Consider the following 21,135-nt stretch of genomic DNA (forward strand, 5'->3'; position numbering starts at 1 on the left):
TAAAGCAGTGTTTGACCTACATTTCAAACCTGTTCAGGAATTTAAAAGTCAAACTCCTTTTTATTTTTTTAATTCATTTATTCATATTTATTTTATTTAATAAACCTGCGTAAAATGGTCTTTATATTCTCAGGAAACAAAGAACATCACTGCTTGAATGGCACAGTAATAACCAGAGGAACACTGCTTTACACAAACAACATCTTTATTCAATTGTATCTGACCTCCATTCATCAAAATAGTTTATTACAAACTAATCTGTAATGTCCTGTTAGAAAACATCTGAATGGTAAATGCTGATAAACCAACAGTTGGCAGCTAAGAAGCAATTCCTGCCATTGACACCAGTTTTATCACATGCATGTATGATTCCTGGGAAACAGAGTCTGAGAAGCAAACCGCTGATTTCTAAATAACATCAACATGGCACATAAAACAAGACAAAAACAAATATTTGATATTTGAATTCTTCAAACTTCATACATTCTTTAATGAATCAAGCCACAATGATTTAGTTTACAGTAGACGTTTCATTGCCATTACCTCATCAGAGCTTTCAACACAACCATTTCTTTTCTCCCACACCCACTCTGGGTCACAGGAGGATGCTCATTAAACCGCCTTCTGCTGATGTTGGGGGTTTTTCGCGTCGGAAAAGCTCCCGGGTGAGGGTTTGATAGAGAATGAGGGGTTTCCTCTTTCCCAATTACTCCCATTCACACACTTTCTCCACTTGTTGATTTTGGCGTAAGCACATGTGAAGCAGAATTCCAATGGTGGAGCAGTTTCATCCTCAAAATCCCAGCTGTGACAGACCTGAGGAAACAGAACATGACCTGTTCTTGTAAACCACCTCAACAGACATTCAAAGTGGACGGATGGGCGGAAATGTGAACAGTTCTGAAACATATGAGTAACTCTAAGTAAACAAACTACAAGACAGCATGGCGCCACCATCCATAAGTTTTATTGTCTACATTACCCAGATTGAGCTTGTCCTTGGTGGCCCAGCAGATGCTGTAGTGTTGAAGAAGCTGTTGTAAGAGCTCCCTCTCATCCAGAAACTCCAGGCTCTCAATTCTAAAGGAGTAAAAGACATTAGGAATTTTCTATCATGTTTTTCCTTAGAGTATTAAGGCCACTTAACTGGAAAAAACCTGAGGTGTACAAAAATTCAGTGGTTTAAGTTCGAAGTCATAAAATTTAAAAAAAGAGTTGCAACTTTTAATCGAGTTTATACATAATAGAGGTTAATATTAGAAAAGCAGCCAGCCAACTGGATTAAAATGCTCATATTATCAGCCTGTTTTAAAACTGAACTTCTAAATCTGAGACTTTTCTCCCCAAGTTCATTCTCATAAATTTAGCATTATTCCTTTAATCTTGCTGAATTCATTCTTGTTAATTTCAAACTTTATTCAAAAAAATTGTGACATTGTTTTCCTAAATTTGTGACTTTAGTCAAACAACTTTCTGGCTTTTTTGAAAGGTAATGACTTTAATTCTTTTTAAGGTATGACTTTAATTTTTTTAATTTGAATCCTTATACTTATATAGTTCATTCTTTTAAAGTTTGTGACTTTAAGAAATAACTATCCTCATAAAATGATTTTAGCTCTGCTAAATCTGAGAACTTATTTCTATATTTTGGTAATATATGTGACTTGATTCTCACAAATCAATAACAGTATTCTTGTCAAATTTATGACTATCTAAAAATATTTTTTTATTCTTGAAAATTTAGGACTTTATTTTATTTCTGTAAATGTGTGACTTAAATCTTATAAAATTATTTTTTTAAATCATGAAATGATATGGGGATTTTTTGTCTCCTTTTTTATGGCCCTGCTCCTCTGTTGTATTACACTGACTGCTCATCATACACTCGTGTATACACACACACCTTGCCACATCGTCCTGTGGCAGCATACTGTAGACGGTCATCATGTCCAGAGCGTCGGCATGCTCCCAGCCTGTCTTCAGAAACCGCTCTTTCTGTAAACAACACAGGTTCAAACAGTTGATGTCTAAATTCTATGCAAAAAAAGAAGAATGAAAAATTTAAACCGGGTGGTAGACGTTTACCTGAGAGTCCAGAGACTGACAGGCCTCTACTCCTGCCAGAGTGCACTGACGGCGCTGCAGGTTCTCGATCATGACCTGGCCAAAACGGTCGCTCATGTTCACCTAGGAGCAGAAATTATACTCTTCAAATTATGTGTTACACTTGGCTTTACACTACTGATTGATCCTGAATCATCAAGTTCATCCGGTGTTAATTATCAGAGTAAATACACCGTTTTTTACACAGACTTAAATTATTATTAATATTGTAAGTTAAAGTAGTAGCTCAATAATTAACATGAAAGATAAAAGATCACAGCCGTGCTACAGTTCTTCCTTTACCTGCTCGTAGTTGATGAACATAGCAGTGTGGAAGGTTTCGGCTGCCCAGTGAACCAGATTGGAGGACTGGGAGGGCGTAATGTAGACCAGCACACACTCAGAGAGGAGCAGTGTGGGTAATCTGTGGAAGAACATTGCAAGTTTAACCATAACAAAGATAGATAGGGAGCACAAAGTGAAACCAGACCTAAACCAAGGTCTGAAAAAGCAAACTTTAAGCTACTGTGATGAGTCAGTCTTTGTTTTTGTGGCCTTATTTACTTCTTTTGGATAATAAAGAGGGATCATTAGCATTTTAATCCACCACAACCTGCTCAAGAGTCATCACTGGAGCCTCAACTGATCTGACAGGGTGTTGAAATGTTTCTTCAAAGCTGTTATTTTCCACTTAGCTTCATTCTGCTTTCAAGTTTAGTGAATCATCCAACCTGAGGCACAAACCCTTTGACATCTATTAGAAAGAGGATGTGCTGCACTTTTATCCTTCACATTCAGTGATCTTTGAACTCCTTTCACTATTAATTTGTTGAATTCTCACAGTAATATTACACCTCCATGGTAACAGTTGTAAGGGGTGAAGGTAATGTAGCAGCTTCCTGTCAGCGTACCACACTCTTTGTCCGACTTTCCTGGACACATGCAGGTATGAAAGTGTTAGTGCCAAACTGAGGTGACAGGCTTGAGTTGCACTCACCAAAGAAAACATCCTATTGCTCAAAAAAAGGAAGTCTGTGTCCTCCAACTTCCCTCTGTGGGGACGTTTCTTTGTCTTACCATCAAAATACAAATCCACCCTAATCGTTCAATTTCTCAACACCGGGAGGTGAACTTACCGGGAGGTCATTCACAGAACGATTAACAATGACACATGATCACAGAGAAGCTGTGTCAACATGGGTACACTGGATGTTTCAAGGTCACAAAGAGTAAGTCTTCGGTGTTCAAAGCATGCAGTTTGGGTGGGGGCTTCCTCTGAATCAGGTGTCATCATTACAGCTCTGCACTCGATTTCTTATCTGAAGAGATAAGCTACAGTTCTAAGATGTCTCAAAGTATTCTGAGAACAACTGATGATAACAGACAAAGAAAGTGTGAGAGAACGTTCTACTAAATTATAACTGTTGCCATAAATCTGCAAGACTCTGACTCAAACAATTATTAAGTAGTTGCTGATTTTACACCTGTGAGACTGAATCAAGATGTGGAAATGACACATTACATACTCTGGATTAAGCTGGAACTTTTTCAGCTTTTCATTCAAACTGGAGACATCTCTGAGGTCGGCCCCGATGATACAGTAACGATCTGAATCAAGGCTGTGGGCATCTGAGAACACAACAGAGCACACATTGTCAGGAAAATTTCTTCCAAAGATTTGACGGACATAAATCTGTAATGTCTGTGAGTGTACTGCCTTACCGAGCAGTAAGGAGTCCGTGGAGTGGGTTTCAATGAGGGGTTTGGACAGAGGAGGTTTTGTCCTGGTGAAAGAAAAAAAGAGTTCAAGTGTATTACCAACACTGGCATCAACAACAAACCTAAAGCTGTAAACAAACTTTTATTCCAGATGTTTTATCATTTCAGTTTTCTGCCATGTTAATCATACAACATGTATTTTATACACTGAGTCATTTTTTTAGGGACATCAAACTGTAACAGACAGTCCAACAATCATCCCGACCTTCATGAGAGAGATTTATTATATGTTTTTGGTAGAGTTTACTCAACCTTGGACAAGAAATGTAGTCCTATTATTTCTTCACTGAGTTTTATTGATACAATTCAGCTGTGTTTTGCCGATCTCAGTGACTTGATGGACTGGAAAGAGTTTGACCCATTTGGACCGTCTCTAAAAACCTAAGCACAAATTGTGCACAATCTCTTGAAATCTGAGGGCTTTCTGGAAAAAAAAAATCCAGAGTTCACTAACACCTTTACATCTCAGCCTCTGGAGCAGATAGAAACATGAAATAAAAACCATTTGATAGTTTAGAACTTAAGTTTTTATGTCTTTAAAACGTCCTTGCTTTGCCCCATTTCTTTCAGCAAACCACAGCACGAATCATTGGTCACATGTTCTAAAATGATGACACTGTCTGAAATGACCCACAAGTTGCAGTCGGTCATAAAGGGACATATCCACACATGTGGCATTTAGCCTTGAAGGTTTATACACATAAATTTTGCAGCTAATCTAATTGGGTTAATAGTGGGCCCTACATTTTACTGTATTTTATGTTTACCCTAACTTTAAGCAAGATGACTATAGTGTTTCAAGTGATAATACAAAGGGCACTCTGGGATATAGGCTGTCTATGATCGAACTGTAGACAGAAAGAGCTTGATCCAAGAGTTATATCCCATGAAAGACAACGTTAGGTGGTGTCTTGGCTTGGTTGAACCTGAAACCTGCATCCCATCTAGGCTGAAGCCCCTGTAACAGCAGAAACTGGTCCTACTCCTAGACTTGAACTTATCTTCCCCTGATCTCTGATCCTCACAAATACCTGTCCCTCCTTCTCAGTTGGTTTGTCTTATAAAGGCAAAGGCAAAAAAAGTCTGAGAAAATATTAAAAGCTAATTAATGAACATCTTTTACTGAGCTGCGACTCTCACTGAAACAGACCTCTGTCTCCCTCTACAGATCTCAGCCCCACAATGCAGCCTCAGCGAGTCGCACTGCTTAAGAACTTTTGTCTTGTGTGTTCAAATATGTATCCTTGCATTAAGAATTTTTTCGTGATTGATTTAAAAATCTTACTCGTACTTCTTTTAAAGGCACCAAATGGTCATGGGACAAAATACCACTCAGATCTGTCAGTTGACGCAATGAGGCACCCAGATCCTTCAGGGTTTCCCAGAATCAGAATCAAGCAGGATGTAGCAGCTTTTCCAGAGAACTTGAGGCTCTCTTCATGAGCTTTTTTCAAACTGGTCTTAAACAGTTTTGCTGCTCTCCATAAGTTCATTCTTTTCTCTCTGTTTTGATGTTTATGTACTATAACGTTTTTCTTGTTAAAAAGTTTTGTTTTAATTTTTTTTGGGGGGGGATCTTGTATTTTTTGTTTTTTCTTTTTCATATTTCTTTCTTGTCTTCTTTAAATGTTAATTTTTTTGCCCAGAGTGGAATTTCTCCTCATGTACATTATGTCAAGTGTTTTGAATCTGTAAAGTATTTATAACTGAATGAAATGACTGCCATCTTCAGATAATCAGATGTGCAAGAGAGACTTGTTGTGAACTTGCTCTGAATCATAAAAGGCACATGATTTACTATCATATAAAATGCAACAATAAAGTTTGTATTATATCATTGTCTTACTTAATATTGTGGATCTTCCGGGCTACAACTGTTGGAAAGTCAACTTCAAAGAATTTTCTTGGCATGAGGTTTTCATCCTATAAAACACATACACATATGCAAAAGCAGTTACACATACAAAAACACAGCTCAGTTATGTCTGTTATGTTCTTTTTCAATGCATGAAAATAGTCTTCCTAGTATATTTTAATTAACTGTACCAAATCACAGGGTAAAAGCTACATCAGTAGAAAGATGAACCACACTTAGTTCGGTGTGACACAATCTGTAGCTTCAGCGCTAACCTTTAACCTCCAAAATGTGGTATCCAATCCAGCGCCAAGGTTGATAACTTGACAGTCACACTTTGTTTTCCTTAGAAAGGCATCAAGCAGACGGTTCACTCCTTTAACACGAGCATAGTAACCTGTCATAAGAGATAAGCAAACAGTAAAGAAACATTGTCACATACATCACGAGACACCTCATTCACCCCTGTATTTGCAATGTGGCTGTGCAATGCAGCATTTGCTTAAAATCTTACACATAGAGCCCTGTAAATGTTTCTGTACATATTGTGACACTGTACACTTTGTGAGTGAGAGAATTCAACACTGAAGTCTGTCTTACCACATCGTAAAAGAAGGAGTTGTTAGCGGGTGATAAACAGTCATCGTTACATAAAGCACTGGGAACATTCTTTCATTTCCACAATATGCTGCTGCTGAGTCACATGCTGCAGAATTAGATGTTAAAAGTTCACTATCTGCTGTTGACTGCAGTGACTTCAACCACAATTTTACACCCTGAGCTGAAAGTTACTTTGAACTATCAAACACTTATTGGAAAGAAACGTCTAACCTCTGTTGATTTCAGGTGCCTTGCGTTCCCCGACAGATCTTGCAAAGTACTGGATATACGGGTCTTTCCAATAGTTTTTGCTGGTAGCAAACCTGGGAGAAGGATAAGCATATCATGAGGAGGTGAAGAACATAAAATTAGAAAGATGCGATTTTGTGCTCTACTTTTTAGCAGGTTCACATGGTGTTGCACTGTCTATCATATTAAAAAAGAGCTCATTTAACTGTAATGCCTAGTAGTTTCTCTAATTGGTGCAGTAGGACGTGATGATCCATTATCTTATTTTTTTTTTTTAAAAAGCAGCACTAGTAAGATCTAACAAGTCATCAGTACATGGTAGTACATAGTACACTGGTTACTTTCAGTTATAGTTGTGAGCATATGGGGGGGGGGCTCCTTGTGGCCCAATTGTTGAAAAAAACAAAAAAACAAAACAAAACAAAAAAATAAACTGCCTCCTAATCAGGCTAAAACATGATGGTCTTTGGTGGCAAAGACATGTGCCAAAGTGCCTCATGCCTATTGGCCTCTTCAATAAAGAGAACACTGAATGTGCATGCGCCTTGTTTGTTGCCCCTGCCCTTCAAAAAGTCTATGCACGACACTGTTCAGCAGCACAGCGATAATACACTCTTATAATATGTTATTTATCTAACCACAGAAATAAAAGACGGGACTTTGTGTCGGGAAATCGCAATAGTTAAAACGGCAATGACGATAAAGCATGTTAAGAAAAATAAATGAATTACTGAATTAGTCGGGGGAGGAGCCAAGATGGCGCTCTGAGCAGTCGTATTTCTGCGAGCTCTGCAAACGTAATTGTTTTTTATGTATTGAGTACGGCGAACAAAATACTTTCTATCTGCCCTTTGGCAAAACATTACTGCTGTCACGTTTAGTTGTCGCCAACGAGCCAAAATGAATAAACCGGAGAAGAGAAAACCCGAACAAAAGAAGTCCTCAGCTAATATCGTCGGCTCTGCTAGCAAACCTGTTCGCAGCCAGCCCGCGAAAACAACCTCTACACCTGACAAACCGACTGAAACTAAAAACCCTCTTATTGACTCCATGCACGACTATTTGGAAGCTGTTTCTGACCCATCACAGTGTGTCCTAATGGAAGAAGACTTCCCTCCACTTCCCTTCACGCCATGTGCCTCTCCTGCTGGTAAGCAAAGGAAAGTTGAAGACACGAAAACTACTGTTCTCTCTCAACTCTCATCACTCACCGTGCTGATTAACTCGAGGTCGGATACGCTCGAAAAAATGGTCAGTGGGAACTCTGTCGAGATTTCTGAGATGAAAAAGGCAGTATTAGAGAACACTGAGCATATCACAACAATGAAAAAATCCTTTGACGCTATCTGTGCTGAGATAAATGACGTGAAGGACAGAGTTGTCAGCGTTGAATCACAACTTGCAAAATACAAAGCAAATGCAGAAACACAGGAGAAGCGAATCTGTCATCTGGAGAGCTACTCGCGCCGATGGAATTTAAAACTCTACGGCCTAGCTGAGAATGAGAATCAAGATGTGCGGCGGGAGGCGATCCAGGTTTGCCAGTCTGTTTTACCGGAGGCGAAAGATAAAATACCAGACGTCCTGGATACGGTGCACCGCCTAGGTCCCAAGAAACCCAACAGTAACCAACCCAGAGGAGTCATCATGCAGTTTACGTCCAGGATCTATCGTGATGCTGTCTGGCGCTCAGCCAAAAAATCAGCCTTCCTGAAAAACAATAACTTAAAACTGGCTGAAGATCTGTCAGCTGATGACCGCGACCGGAGGAACCGTCTCTGGCCGGCTGTGGAGAAAGCGCGCAAGGAAAACAAGCTGGCGTTCTTTGTAGGAGGACGTGCGTTTGTTAATGGGAAAGAAATCTTTCCACCCTGATGTTTTATTTTGAGGTAAAACATGGCACAAAGTGTAGTAATACCTGGTTCAAATGTGTTAACTCATCGTTTTTGTTGACTGTTGTTCTATGGTTAATTGATTCCATGCTTTAATTGTGCCCTAAAGAAAGCTGGAATTAAACTGCTATTTTTTTCTTAGTTTTAATTGCCAGTTTGATTTTGAACTTTCATAAATACTACCTTAAACACTCATTTTTTGAAAATTACTCTAAGTGTTAAGAGGCAACTTTTTTTGTTGAATTAGCTATATATAAATATATTTTAAGAAAAAGGGTTTTGTTTTTCTTCCAAAAACCACATACCTAAAGGTGGGTGGTAAGCCACTTTGGCTTTATTTTCACATTAAATGTTATTGTTATGGCTCAAATGAACAGTTCTCTCGTTCAGGGCTTGCAGTTCTCACTGTTAAGTTCTCTTAAGCGACCACAAGTTTTCAACTTAAGCACTTCACCGCTTTTCGGTCTAAGCTTTCATATATTTGTCTTTATTGTTCTTCTGTTTTTATTTCTTTTTATATTTTGCCCCTATGTCTTTGTCTATTATCTCTTTAAATGCGAGAGGTTTGAGAAACAATGTCAAACGTAAAGCTTTATTCATGTTTTGCAAACAGTTCAGCACAGATTTTTGTTTTATACAAGAGTCCCACTCAATTGAACAAGACAAGTCTTTCTGGAGGTCGCAGTGGGGTGGTGACTTGTGGATGTCCCATGGTACAGAGCGTGCAGCTGGTGTTTGTATCTTGAAAAGCAAATTTAATGGTAAAATCCTGATCTCTGACTGTGATAAAGATGGTCATTACATTTTTCTAATACTTGAAGCTGCACACTCTACTTTTATTTTAGTTAATGTGTATGGATTCAACAATCAAACAGAGAATAATCTTTATTTTGACAGGTTGGAAGAGCGTTTATTGCATTGGCTGTCCAAATATCCAAGTTCCTCTATAATTTTAGGTGGAGACTTTAATGCTGTGTCTGATAATTGCATAGATAGGTGGCCTTCAAAGAATTTTGATTCCTCTAACTTGAAAGTAAGAATGTTTGCACAAAAATTTAATTTAACTGATTCTTGGAGAGACTCTCATTCAGCTCAAAGGACATATACTTGGTGCAATAAGGCACAAACCAGCCATTCACGAATTGATTATTGGCTTATCTCAAAAGAGCTGAAAGAAGTCAAAACAGATATTTGTCCAACACCTCTTTCAGATCACAAAACCATTCATATAACTGTTCCTCTGTCACCCTCCTCTGGTACTATGCAGTCGTACTGGAAGCTCAACAGCACTATTCTTGAGCATAATGAAGTAGTTACTGAAGTTAATCGTTTGATAAGGCTTCATTGGAGCAAAGCTGTAGCTGAAAATATGTTTTGTAACAACTGGGAGCTCTTGAAATATGAACTTGGTAAATTTTTTCGAAAGTATAGCATTGATTTGGCAAAGAGAAGGAGGGCTAGGGAGCTTGAAGTTATAAGTAAGATTGCATTTTTCACCTCTAAACCAGCAGAGGCTCTCAGTGAGTCTGATAAGGCAGAAATGATTGACTTGCAGCAGAGATTAGATGAGATTTATAAACATAAGGCTGAGGGAGCATTTGTTCGGTCTCGCACCAAGTGGCTTGAAGAAGGAGAGCAGAACTCAGCGTATTTCTTCAGACTTGAGAAACACCAATACAACACTAACTCCATTTTACAACTTAACATTAACGGAACTGTTTCTAAGGATAAGAACATCATAGCAAAACACTGTGCTGATTTTTATAGTAATCTCTATTCGTCCAAATATTGCCCTCAAGCTGCTTCAGATTTTTTTAACTCAATAGGTAATGTCACACAGCTAAGTGAAAGTGATAGGGAACTCTGTGGCAGGACAATTTCTTTGGATGAGGTGGTAGATGCTATAAAGAATCTGAAAGTAAATAAGTCTCCCGGTACGGATGGTCTTACTGCCGAATTGTACAAACAGTTTTCTGAGAGCTTAGCCCCGTTTCTTTTAGAAGTTTTCAAAGAAAGCATTGAAAGAGGTGCACTTCCTCCTACTTTATGTCAGGGCCTAATCACCCTAATTCCCAAACCAAGAAAGGACCTTTTATTCTTAGATAATTGGCGTCCAATTTCCTTACTGAACAATGATTATAAGGTACTAGCTCTGATTCTTGCAAACAGAGTAAAACCTGTATTAGATACTCTCATTGATGAGTGTCAGTCTGGATTTATGCAGAATCGTCATATTTCAAATAACATAAGATTAATTTTAGATATCATTGATTACCCTGAATTAGTGCAGGATGACAGTTTTATTCTTTTTTTAGATTTCTATAAAGCGTTTGACTCATTGGAACATGACTTTATTATTACTGCTTTAAATAAATTTGGCTTTGGTCAATCTTTTTGCAATGCAGTCCAAACGCTATATTCCAATAGTAATAGTTCTATAAAACTCACTAGTGGTACCTCCCCGAGATTTTCTCTGAAGCGTGGAGTGAGGCAGGGATGCCCCCTCTCAGTCTATCTATTCCTTCTTTCTGTGCAGTTCCTTAATTTACATGTCAGACTCAGTCCTCTGAAAGGTATGATCGTCGCTAATAGAGAAATATTTATAAGTCAACTAGCAGATGATACTGCTCTTTTTCTCAGGGATGCTTCACAAGTATCAGTGGCAATTAACAATATCCAGTCCTTTACAAAAGCCTCTGGACTGTCCCTCAACCTTAATAAATGTGAACTTTTACCTGTTAAAGACTGCTTGGAGGCTTCGATTCATGGAATTCCTGTAAAGGACTCTGTCACATACCTTGGTATTCAAGTCACAAGGAATATTGACTCCAGATGCTCTATAAACTTCACTCCTATGATAGAAAAAACCCAAAAAATCCTAAATCACTGGCTGCAGAGAGACTTATCTTTAAAGGGAAGAGTTCTGCTTTCAAAGGCAGAGGGAATTTCACGCCTAACCTATGCTGCTCAGTCTTTACATGTAAATAATACAACTTGCAAATCAATTGATAAAATGTTATACAGATTTTTATGGAAAAATAAAACTCATTACTTGCGAAAGTCTATCACTTTAAGTCCTTATGACAAAGGAGGTTTGAACTGTATTGACTTCAGTGCTCTTAATAATACATTCAAAATAAAATGGATAAAAAAATACTTACAAAACCCCACATCTTTGTGGAATTTTATTTCACACTGTGTTTTTTCAAATTTAGGTGGCCTTAATTTCTTGTTGCTCTGCAATTATAACATTTCAAAAATACCATTGAAACTCTCTAACTTCCATCGACAGGCTCTTTTAGCATGGACATTGATTTACAAGCACAATTTTTCTCCACAGAGTTGCTTCATTTGGAACAACTGCAATATTGTTTATAAGAACAAAACACTGTATTTAGATACCTGGTTTAACAATGGAATTATTTTGGTAAGTCAGTTGTTCAAAACTGATGGTCTGTTATATAATTATTCTGAGTTTCTAACGAGATATAATGTACCAATAACGCATCGAGAATTTTCAATGGTTTTTGATGCTATTCCATCTGGTTTATGTATGTTATTCAGGTGCTCTAATAGCTCTCCTTTAAAATTTCATCCTCCTGATGTGTCACAGTGTCCTCTTGGTAAAGTTTGCTTTTCATCAGTCAAAACTCTGAACCTCAAGATAAGAGCCTTGTTTCAGGATGACCTCATTTCTATCCCATCAGCAACACACTACTGGGCAAACTTTATGTCTGATATTGAATGGAGAAAAGTCTGGACGTTACCACAAAAGTTCTTTTTAACCAACAAAGTTAAAGAGGTCTCATTTAAATTGATACATAGATTCTACCCTGCAAAACAATACATGTCAAAATTTAAGAGCGACATAGATATTAACTGTTCTTTCTGCCAAAACCATCCTGAAACATGTGCTCACCTCTTTTGGTCCTGTGACTTCACTTATAGATTTTGGAAGGACTTCCACAAGTTTATTACTGATTTTGTTTTCTCTGATTTTCACCTGTATTATAAAAACGTTATTTTTGGTTGTCATTATTATAACCATAAAGACAGTAATGCTTTCTTCCTTATAAATATCCTCTTGTTGTTAGCCAAGTTCCACATTCACAAATGCAAATTCTTGAACAGAAAACCAGAGTTATTTGTATTGAAAAAGGAACTTGAACAATATATAAGGACAATTTCCAAATCCACAAACACTAAGGCTTTAAAAACTTTCAACATTTGCAAAGAACTCAACTTGTTTACATAAAACGCATTCTCGCACTATTTTATTATATTTTATTTTATTTTTTTCCTCTTTGTATTTTTCTTTACCTTTTCATTTTATTAACTTTCCTGTCAAGTCTGTTATTGTATTTGTATTTGTGTTATGACTCTTGAAGCTGTCAATGATTCAATAAAGAAAAAAAAAAAAAAAAAAAAAAAAAAAAAAAAGAATTACTGAATTAGTCTATTACTGCAGCCCTAAAAATGTGTAGTTGGATGTTTTTAATATTACTACAGGAGTACAGCCTTGCATTTCAGGGTAGCCGATCTCTGCTTGTTGCAGCATGTTGATCTTAGGCATGCAGGATTATTTAAAATCCAATCATTGTAAGGTTTATGGATGAATGGTGCTGTATCACTGCTGTCACCTTTTGCACGTCGTTGCATCGTCACAGGTCGCCCTCACGGCCTCATCGGCAGTATCCGTGTCAGTGAATGGTTGTCGAGCTGCCATTAACTGTCCTTTAACGTGTCTTTATATAGTCAACATCTGAGCTGGAAGCTGCAGAACACCGTCCACCTTCTATACAGTGGTTAGCAACAACAAGCTAACGCCAGCTAGCTCTATTTGACAGGTGGGTTTGTGCAACAAAGCGGAAAGAAGAGTCGAGAAAACCGTCAGCATAGTCGGGTTGCTCTGGTAGATCAGTATACTTTATGACATGCAATTTGAATGTAAATGTGCCGCAATGAAATAAGTTTTCGTATTATGCTTGCTAAGCCAACATGCACGGAGCTGCAGAAGAGCGGACAGTTCCGACCAGCTGATACTTCCGGGTAGTATTTTTCAAAATAAAAGTATCATTGCAGAATGTGTGAATTACACACTCGAAACCGCGGTGTTCGTGAAATTTGCAACCACGTTTAATCCCTTAATCCTCCTGAAGTACCATCCGATCTGTATACTGCAGTTTTTTTTAGTGAAAAATTTCTTTTGCAAGACGAAATAAAAGGATTTGCCCTTGCAGACTTTTAACCTGAAACTCACAAGGGTTGTTAATAATTCCGCGCAAACTAGATCAGAGGAACATAGGGTTAATACTTGTCTATGCGTATATTTGGGTTTTCTCATGATTTCTTCATCGTTTACTTGAAAGAAAAGTTACCTCTCTGGTATTCTACCAAGTTGGTATGAATGTACATAACCAGATCATGATCCTTTTACAGTGTTTCTATCATACAGGTAAAATTTTAGTCAAACATGAAAAGGTAACAAGACATGAAGTCACATGTGAAATACAGAACCAAAAAGCCCATGTATTGCATAAATGTTGAGGGAAACTCTTAGTCTACAACAGCACAATTTCTGAGGAAACCTCATTTCACTTAAATTATCAAGAATTTCTCTCCAATATCCACAGAGTGTGACTCTTCTGATGATCAAACTCAGCTTTTGGAAAGTTACATAAAAGTGAGAGACTTGTCCTACTTGTGAAAGGAATTCCAGCAGATGTATTAAAAATCCATTAGATAACCACATGGGGGGAGAAACCGCACAGCTGCACAGTCTGCTGCTGAGAATTTTGAAGACGTCAGCTCTTAACAACCACATACGGAATTATACAAGGAAGAAGCCCAGTGAATGTCATATTTACTTAATAATATGACCCACTGATCAGTCTGACCTGACCCATTTGGACTGAACTGACTATGAATCTTGACTCACTCAAGTGGCATTAACAGATGTGACTTTAGATTTTAGGTAGATATAAGTAAACATCCAAGAGAAGATCCATATGATAGATTTAAGATATTTTTGTGATTCAGATCCTGAACAGTCCTCAAAAACACCATATTGCTGACGTTGTGATCCAAGCAATGGACACACAGCTGAACAGCATATGGATCTATAATTTCACAGACAGATAATGCATTTAGTTTTATGCTGAACACAGTCTGTGTCAAAGTCTGCGTTACTTGCATTAAGGGTAAGTGGAGCCTTATTGCCTTATACAGCTTAATGGACATGGGCCTCTACCAAAAAGCTGGTTCCAGTAAAGAAGCATGTGTTTCCTTGTATTTTCTCTTTGGAATCAGATTTATGTTGAGCTTATTCTAAATTAATTCTCACATCAAAGCCATGAATGTTGTATACGTGCTTCTAAATTATATTCTTTAAAATCTTGTTCCAATATTATTGATGAAATCTTTCACTATTTCAATCCAGGGACAGTAAAACATGATGCATTACGAGAGTGAAGAGAGTAAACATTACGATTCAAGATTAAGTGGAAAATAGGGGCAAGATGTGTGTACATAATAACAGAATAGCAACTCAAATTAGTGATTATAAGACCTCACAGTTGTGAATCGTTCTTGGAATGAGCAAGATAATTTATGTAGTAACAATTTGAGCTAAATTAAGCAACTGTTGTCCAATACAATACAACTGCAGTGGAATTGTCCGTTCTTTAGGTGTGAACCTACATGTACACTGCTGCTTTATGATAACATCTCACTATCAAACAATGTGTTCTTAGGTCATAGGCTTACTGCACAAAATCTGCAAAGAGGTAAGAAGAATTGTTTTTCTCTATTGGAAGAGCCCAAAGCTGCTCATAGGGGCTTTAAACAATGAACAATCAATGGCATTTCAAGCACAATAGATTGTTTTTGTACTTGATATGCATTTGCACAACTTATTATTCTCCATGACTTGTTTCCTGGCACTCTGATTGGTTTTAAAGTTAAACAGAGTGACATGTTAAGCTAAGACAGAAGGAAATGTGTCATGGCGTAATGATTTTATTATTGTAAATGTTGTTTTCCTTCATTCCACATATCCATATGTGAGCAGGTTTTACTCCTGTCAGTGTCCAGGGGGAGGTGTTGCTGTGCAGGCAGATGCAGCCACTCTCTCCCTCCCTTTCTTTCTCTGGTGAGCAGAGAGCAGAGGTGGTGCTGAGCCTTTGCTGCTGCTGCTGCTGCTGTTCACTCAGCTCCCAGCTCCCCTCTGCCCTGGGAAAAAAAGCGGCCGACGGATTATCCACCTCGGTAACGTTAGCTCACCAGCTAACGGTGAAGACAGCGACCGAGAGGAGCCATGCGAAGCTACAGTAACCAGTGAAAGTTGGTCACAGCTTACCATGGGACTTTAATGTGCGGAAATATAAAAAAGAGGAGGTTCACGGATCATGCCGTCGCCCCCAACGGGAACTTTTCTCTAGGATTTCCACTTGGGAAAGGCTAGCTCAGGGGCTAGCGAGGCTACAAACTATTTTTAATTGGCTTTGGGCTCAATGGCTCTCGCTTGTTTTGCCCTGTCATAGCGACAGCTTGGGAAATCAAAACGGGGAGAGGCCCCTGTGAACTTCATGACAAACCAAAGCTCGGTTTTGAAGCTTAACTTCGGAAGGATAGACTGGGAAAGGAGCGAAAATGAAGAAGCAGTTCAACCGGATGAAACAGCTCGCCAATCAAACAGTTGGCAGGCAAGTATCGAAGTTAGCTCCGCGTGAAGCAAACTCACTTTATTCTGCTTTATCTGAGTTTTCTTTCTAAAGTTGAATCTACAAAATCACCCAAAATGTCATCCGTATAGGTCTCCAGCAGCTTGGACAATGTATTGTTAAAAAGATAACATGACCTAATTATAACAGCAAATCTAATCAGCTGTCTTTGTTGACAAGAACAGCCTCTGCTAGATGAATCATCTGCCTTCAATGTCTGTGATAACTAGGATTAAGGACATGCTACTCTTGTTAAGAACTGGTTGGATGGGGTTCAGTGCTCTCTTTGAGTGTGTGAATGCAGTCACACTGCTGTCTGAACCCAACCAGATGTCCATCTAAAAGCCTGAATCAGCCATCATTAGGCTGTTTGTGAAATCATGATTACATGGGGCATCTGGCATAGTGAGAAACATATTGATAGTGCAGTTTACTCACTCATTTATCAAAAGATGAGTAAAACGCTACAGTTACAGCATCACTGTCACCAGATATCCATATATCAGCATCATTATTCAATGACCTTGATATTTATTCAACAATATTATCATAGTTGTGACCATTGTGTCTCAGATTGCATCACATCTACAGTATTGTACTGCATTGTACCAGATTAATCACATCACATTGTTAGTCACATATTAAAAAGTGTTGATGCAGTTGTAAAAAGCAAAAGTTAAGACAAGATTTTTTTGGAAAAGTACTCTCAGGCATATAGCCAAGAAAAGGAGCATATGTTTTTGAAGGAACTATGGAAAGAGGAGATTTTCCCACGCCTTCCACAGATACCTTAAAGGCTTTTGCAAGAGCTCTTATAGCTGCTGAAGAGTATAAATAATTCAGAAGCATCTGCTGTTAGGTAGTCGAGTTAAGTTGGAGGTGTGACATGTAAAAGGTTTAGGGAAATCTATACCCTGTAACAAAACTTTTCCTACAATTCGCTTAGTATTGACATTTACAGAGTCCATGACATCCTGATGACATCTGTGTGTCACAGGCCAGGGGTCAGGCCTCTGGTGACCAGTCTGGTCTTTCTTGCCCCTCTGTAGCTGAATGCAGACATCAAGGTATGTTGATTATATAACACCAGAAATAGACTTCCACATTTGTCAAACAGCATTCTCAGTTCTTACTAGATATGAAAATAAATAAATAAGGGATAAATTGATGTATGCAGTGGTAGATGAATATCTTCCTCCCCTTGTCAATTCGTCATCCACTTCCTCAGCAATTCCCTATTTGAAACAGGCTGCCCTCTTAGCTAAGTGTTTTCCCCTCCGGAAAAGTGTCTGGACAATGAAAAACTGTTTCGCCTTGTTAATTAGCGCCACTGTGCTGCTGTGTGATGACACACATGGTCCTTTTGTAACCAGATATCTCAAGTAGCAATAATAGCTGAAGGCCTGGTTCTTTGTACACACTGCACAGGAGTTTGAGATGTGTCGAGGAACATTTTCTTTATGAGAGGTTTGCTCTAGTGATGTGTCACACTTAACATGTTTATTTTGAAGCTGTTAACTGCGTCACTGGTAGTTCACAGTGTTTGGCACATCAGGCCAACTGTGGTTGCTCCCAGTACAGGATGGTGCCAAATAAAGCCTGTGACTGGCTGAAAAGGTGTCATCTTTTAATAGGCGTAGGAAGTGCTACCATAAAAGTAGAGCTTAGTCCACTGTTAAAATCAGCTAAGGCTTACTGCTGATTGGAGTGTAATTGATAAATGATAGTATTAATTGTAGCCTGATGCAGTACTTTGTAGTGTAAGGGCCTGTGTCCACTGAGAGCAGTTTATGCACCATTTGCTGGTCAACACATTTTTCAAGTTGTATTGTTTTGATTTAAAATTTAGCATGATACAGTGCTTTGCGATGTAAAGACCTGTAACCACTGACAGCAGTTTTTTTTGCACTGCGCAGAGTACTTAACCTCAATATCAGAGCACTTTTCTTCAGTGGTTGCTGTTGTTTGCTAATGAAGGCTATCCCTTTGAACCTCAGTTCCCCCTAGTAGAGATCAATGTTTTAAATGACTCTTTGCGCAACAAGTTTGCGTTTATCCAAAAGGAATTACAAAGAAATTAAAAAAACAAATGCCAGAAATTGTATCTGAGCATTGGCAACAGCACCAGACTTGTCCCCACAAACTTTTGAAATATGTAAAATACGTGTTTGGCTAGTTTTTTCCTCCTTCACTGGTGTTGACAACGTGTTTTTAAGAGCCCTGTTCACCCCTGGTATTGATTGGTCAGTGATTGATAAGTGACATTTACTAGCATGAGGATGTTTCAAAAGTTGAAACCCAAAAAAATGCTGCATGTGGAAACAGGCCCTAAGAAGAAAGGCCCTACCAGAGCAAAAACTGCTGCATGTGGACACAGACCCCTAAATGGACTGTATGCTTGAGTGCATACTTTGGTAAGCAGACTTTTGGTTTGTTGTTTTCTTGTCTACGTTGTATTTTTTTACTGGCTTTTTAGTCTGTTTTGATCATATGAGACCCTTATTCCCCCAAGTCCTCCATGAATCATCTTTTTTATATTGGAAGAAAACCTGTTGAGTTGTCCATATGTTTTTGCAGGGGAAGAAAAAAATCGTAGAAAAACAGACGAATCAGAGGAGCTTTTCAGAGACAGACAGGAAAATGGTGTTTGGCAGAGATTTGCTAAACACCATATCCGCCAAGTGTTTATTTGATAGTAACACTATCAGCAGAGTCTACAGAGAGAATCTGCCCTCATAATGTTCCTGCAGACCAGCAGAAACAGGGCAGCTGGAATACTCATACTTTCCTCAGCAGCAGTAAATTAGAAGTGGAGAGAGGATAATGCGCAAAACAGACATGGCTACTCTCTCTTTGTATGCATATGTACAGTTAACCTCTAATGCATTTACTGATCTGTCAGCATTAGGATAACTCTGCTGTCCTTCAAGTTTATGTTACTCATGTGTCCAGGTCTGCACAGATTTGCGCGTGCAAAAAGGCCCTCTGCGCTGCCCCCTGGGTTCCTGTGATTGTGCAAGGGCAGAACACTGTGTCCAGCAAGCAGCCGCTCTGAGGAAATCTCTCCTTCTTCTCCTACAAACAGGAAACTGCCTCCCAGAGACACGCCAGTGCTTTCTAGAAAGCACCAGAGAAATCTGGGGAAATTGATGTCGATTAGAAAGAGAGGGTGAAAAACATAACGTGGTTCATGATGGGGGAAAAGGAATGTCGCAGTTCATGGAGGATATTTCCAGCGTGTTATCGTTGCACTCTGTGGCCTTGTGTGTGAATGTTGGCTTCAGGTGATCACTTTTCAAGAAGTTTGACCAGAGTCATTAAGCTCCTATCTCAACAGAGAAAGACAGACAGTAATTGCAGAATGAAACGGACATTTGCACTCTACAGAAGGTGTTAAAGAGTTGAGTTATCCTCTGTTTTCTTGAGGCAACAACTTCACCTCCGGCTGTCTGGAAATCAGCTTCAGATAAAACTGTCAGGAAGGAGTTTGATACGTTTCGGGTCACCTGGGGGCTCTATCAAGAATAAGAAAGGAGGCTTCAAAGATTACAACAAAATAAAACCCCTGCCTCACCTTAACCAAAGAGTGCCCCTGAAATTCTTAAGTACCAGATCAATACAGTCTGTGAGCTCAGCTTTGCATGAAGACTAGAAAATTGGAAAAACAGATAGGGCAGAGTCTCATCAAGCTCTCATTACCTGCGAGATTAATGGGACATTTAACTTTGGCTTGAAGGAATGTGATTGCATCAGTCATTTTCAGTCTGTACTTCAGAGTTAGGGGGATAAGCTGTTGCGCCGTGCAGCATCATGGTAATGCATGTCTGACTCAACACTTGGCTAAGGCGTTAAGTATTGACGATGTTCTTGACCTTCATTCATTCATCGTACTGAACTTTGTGGTGTTTTTACAGGTGGTTTAAAATGTTTGTTGTGAGATAAGAGAAGGTTTCTTCACGTGTCATTGTTTTTTCTTGCTTAACATCACTTGTACAAAACCAGAAGTCACTCCAGAAAAATTAACAATAAGCCATTGCGGGGAACCAGTTTTTCATCTTCTGTCCCAGAAATAAGCGCTTTGTTTCCTCTAATCGGTATCTGTTGTTAAAACACTTCCACCACAAACTACTGCTGTGACTTATTCATGACATCCGAAGTGAAGAGAAAAGTTGTTAAGTTGATGTATGCAGCAGAATTTGTTGGGCAACGAAATTACCATCAATTAAGGCTGGGTTCATAATTTATGATCATCCAACTCAAATTGGTTTTCATCGTAATAAAATCTTGAGATTTATTTTGTAACATATTTCTCTGCTCTGGATGGCTCTTTGTTTCGGGACTTTGGGCTACGAGATCTAATCAAGAGAACTGATAGGAAGGGTTCCAAAAATTAGCATTTACGAAGTAGATACATTCACTGTGTTTTACAGTCCTTCAACACAGTGTTGTTGATTCACAGATACATAGGTCATAATATCATCAGCATATCATTGCAGTCTGTGCAGGAATATATGGGCATAGTCAAGTGTCCAGCACAACATTTTTGATATGTTGTAGGAAGGACTTTCCATGCAGTCTAGAGCAAGTTTTGTGAGTCGTCACATGAAATATGAGGACTCCTGAAAATGCTTTGACATTTATTCTTAACTTAGACCTTATGTTGTAGAAGTTTCATTTTAGGATGTAAAATTTGGTGTCGTAACCGAGATGTCCCAAATCAAATAGAATCAACTTAATTTGAAATTTAACACTATTTGAATTAATTCAACTTGAACAAATATGTGGACCTCATGGATCAGATGTAGATCAATTCAAGCAGCCCTGCTATCAACCATGCTATTTTGATATTGAAAAAGCCAGAATTATCATTGTCATTGATATCCCATTGTGTAGCATGGTTGTTTACTAACCACACACCTGGTTTTCTTGGCAAAAT

At 38.6% G+C, this 21,135-nt stretch overlaps 2 protein-coding genes across 6 annotated transcripts in view; one reads left to right on the top strand and one right to left on the bottom strand.

The window, feature by feature from the left end:
* Nucleotides 1-129: 129 nt before the first annotated feature.
* On the bottom strand, nucleotides 130-13,521 carry lcmt1 (leucine carboxyl methyltransferase 1). Its single transcript, XM_074663260.1, has 11 exons — nucleotides 13,119-13,521; nucleotides 6,569-6,660; nucleotides 6,013-6,134; nucleotides 5,729-5,805; nucleotides 3,826-3,887; nucleotides 3,630-3,732; nucleotides 2,407-2,527; nucleotides 2,086-2,187; nucleotides 1,904-1,995; nucleotides 983-1,080; nucleotides 130-816 (listed from the first exon to the last, which is right to left on the bottom strand). The coding sequence occupies exons 1-11, from the start codon at nucleotides 13,202-13,204 to the stop codon at nucleotides 794-796; spliced, it is 978 nt and encodes a 325-aa protein (XP_074519361.1). The 5' UTR covers nucleotides 13,205-13,521; the 3' UTR covers nucleotides 130-793.
* Nucleotides 13,522-15,566: 2,045 nt separating this feature from the next.
* arhgap17a (Rho GTPase activating protein 17a) overlaps nucleotides 15,567-21,135 on the top strand; it is a 35,661-nt gene continuing 30,092 nt past the window's right edge. For 2 of the 5 annotated variants that reach the window (XM_074662926.1, XM_074662927.1), the window contains exon 1: nucleotides 15,568-16,181. In XM_074662926.1, the coding sequence (XP_074519027.1) occupies nucleotides 16,129-16,181 (53 nt within the window). In that variant the 5' untranslated portion in view covers nucleotides 15,568-16,128. Of the gene's footprint in view, nucleotides 16,182-21,135 lie in introns of all 5 variants that reach the window. The other 3 variants (XM_074662928.1, XM_074662930.1, XM_074662929.1) reach the window with 3 other exon arrangements.

This window comes from Halichoeres trimaculatus, unplaced genomic scaffold (assembly GCF_033239565.1).
Source record: "Halichoeres trimaculatus isolate MK-OKI-2021-1 unplaced genomic scaffold, fHalTri1.1 fHalTri1_scaffold_23, whole genome shotgun sequence".
In the NCBI taxonomy this organism is placed as follows: Eukaryota; Metazoa; Chordata; class Actinopteri; order Labriformes; family Labridae; genus Halichoeres; species Halichoeres trimaculatus.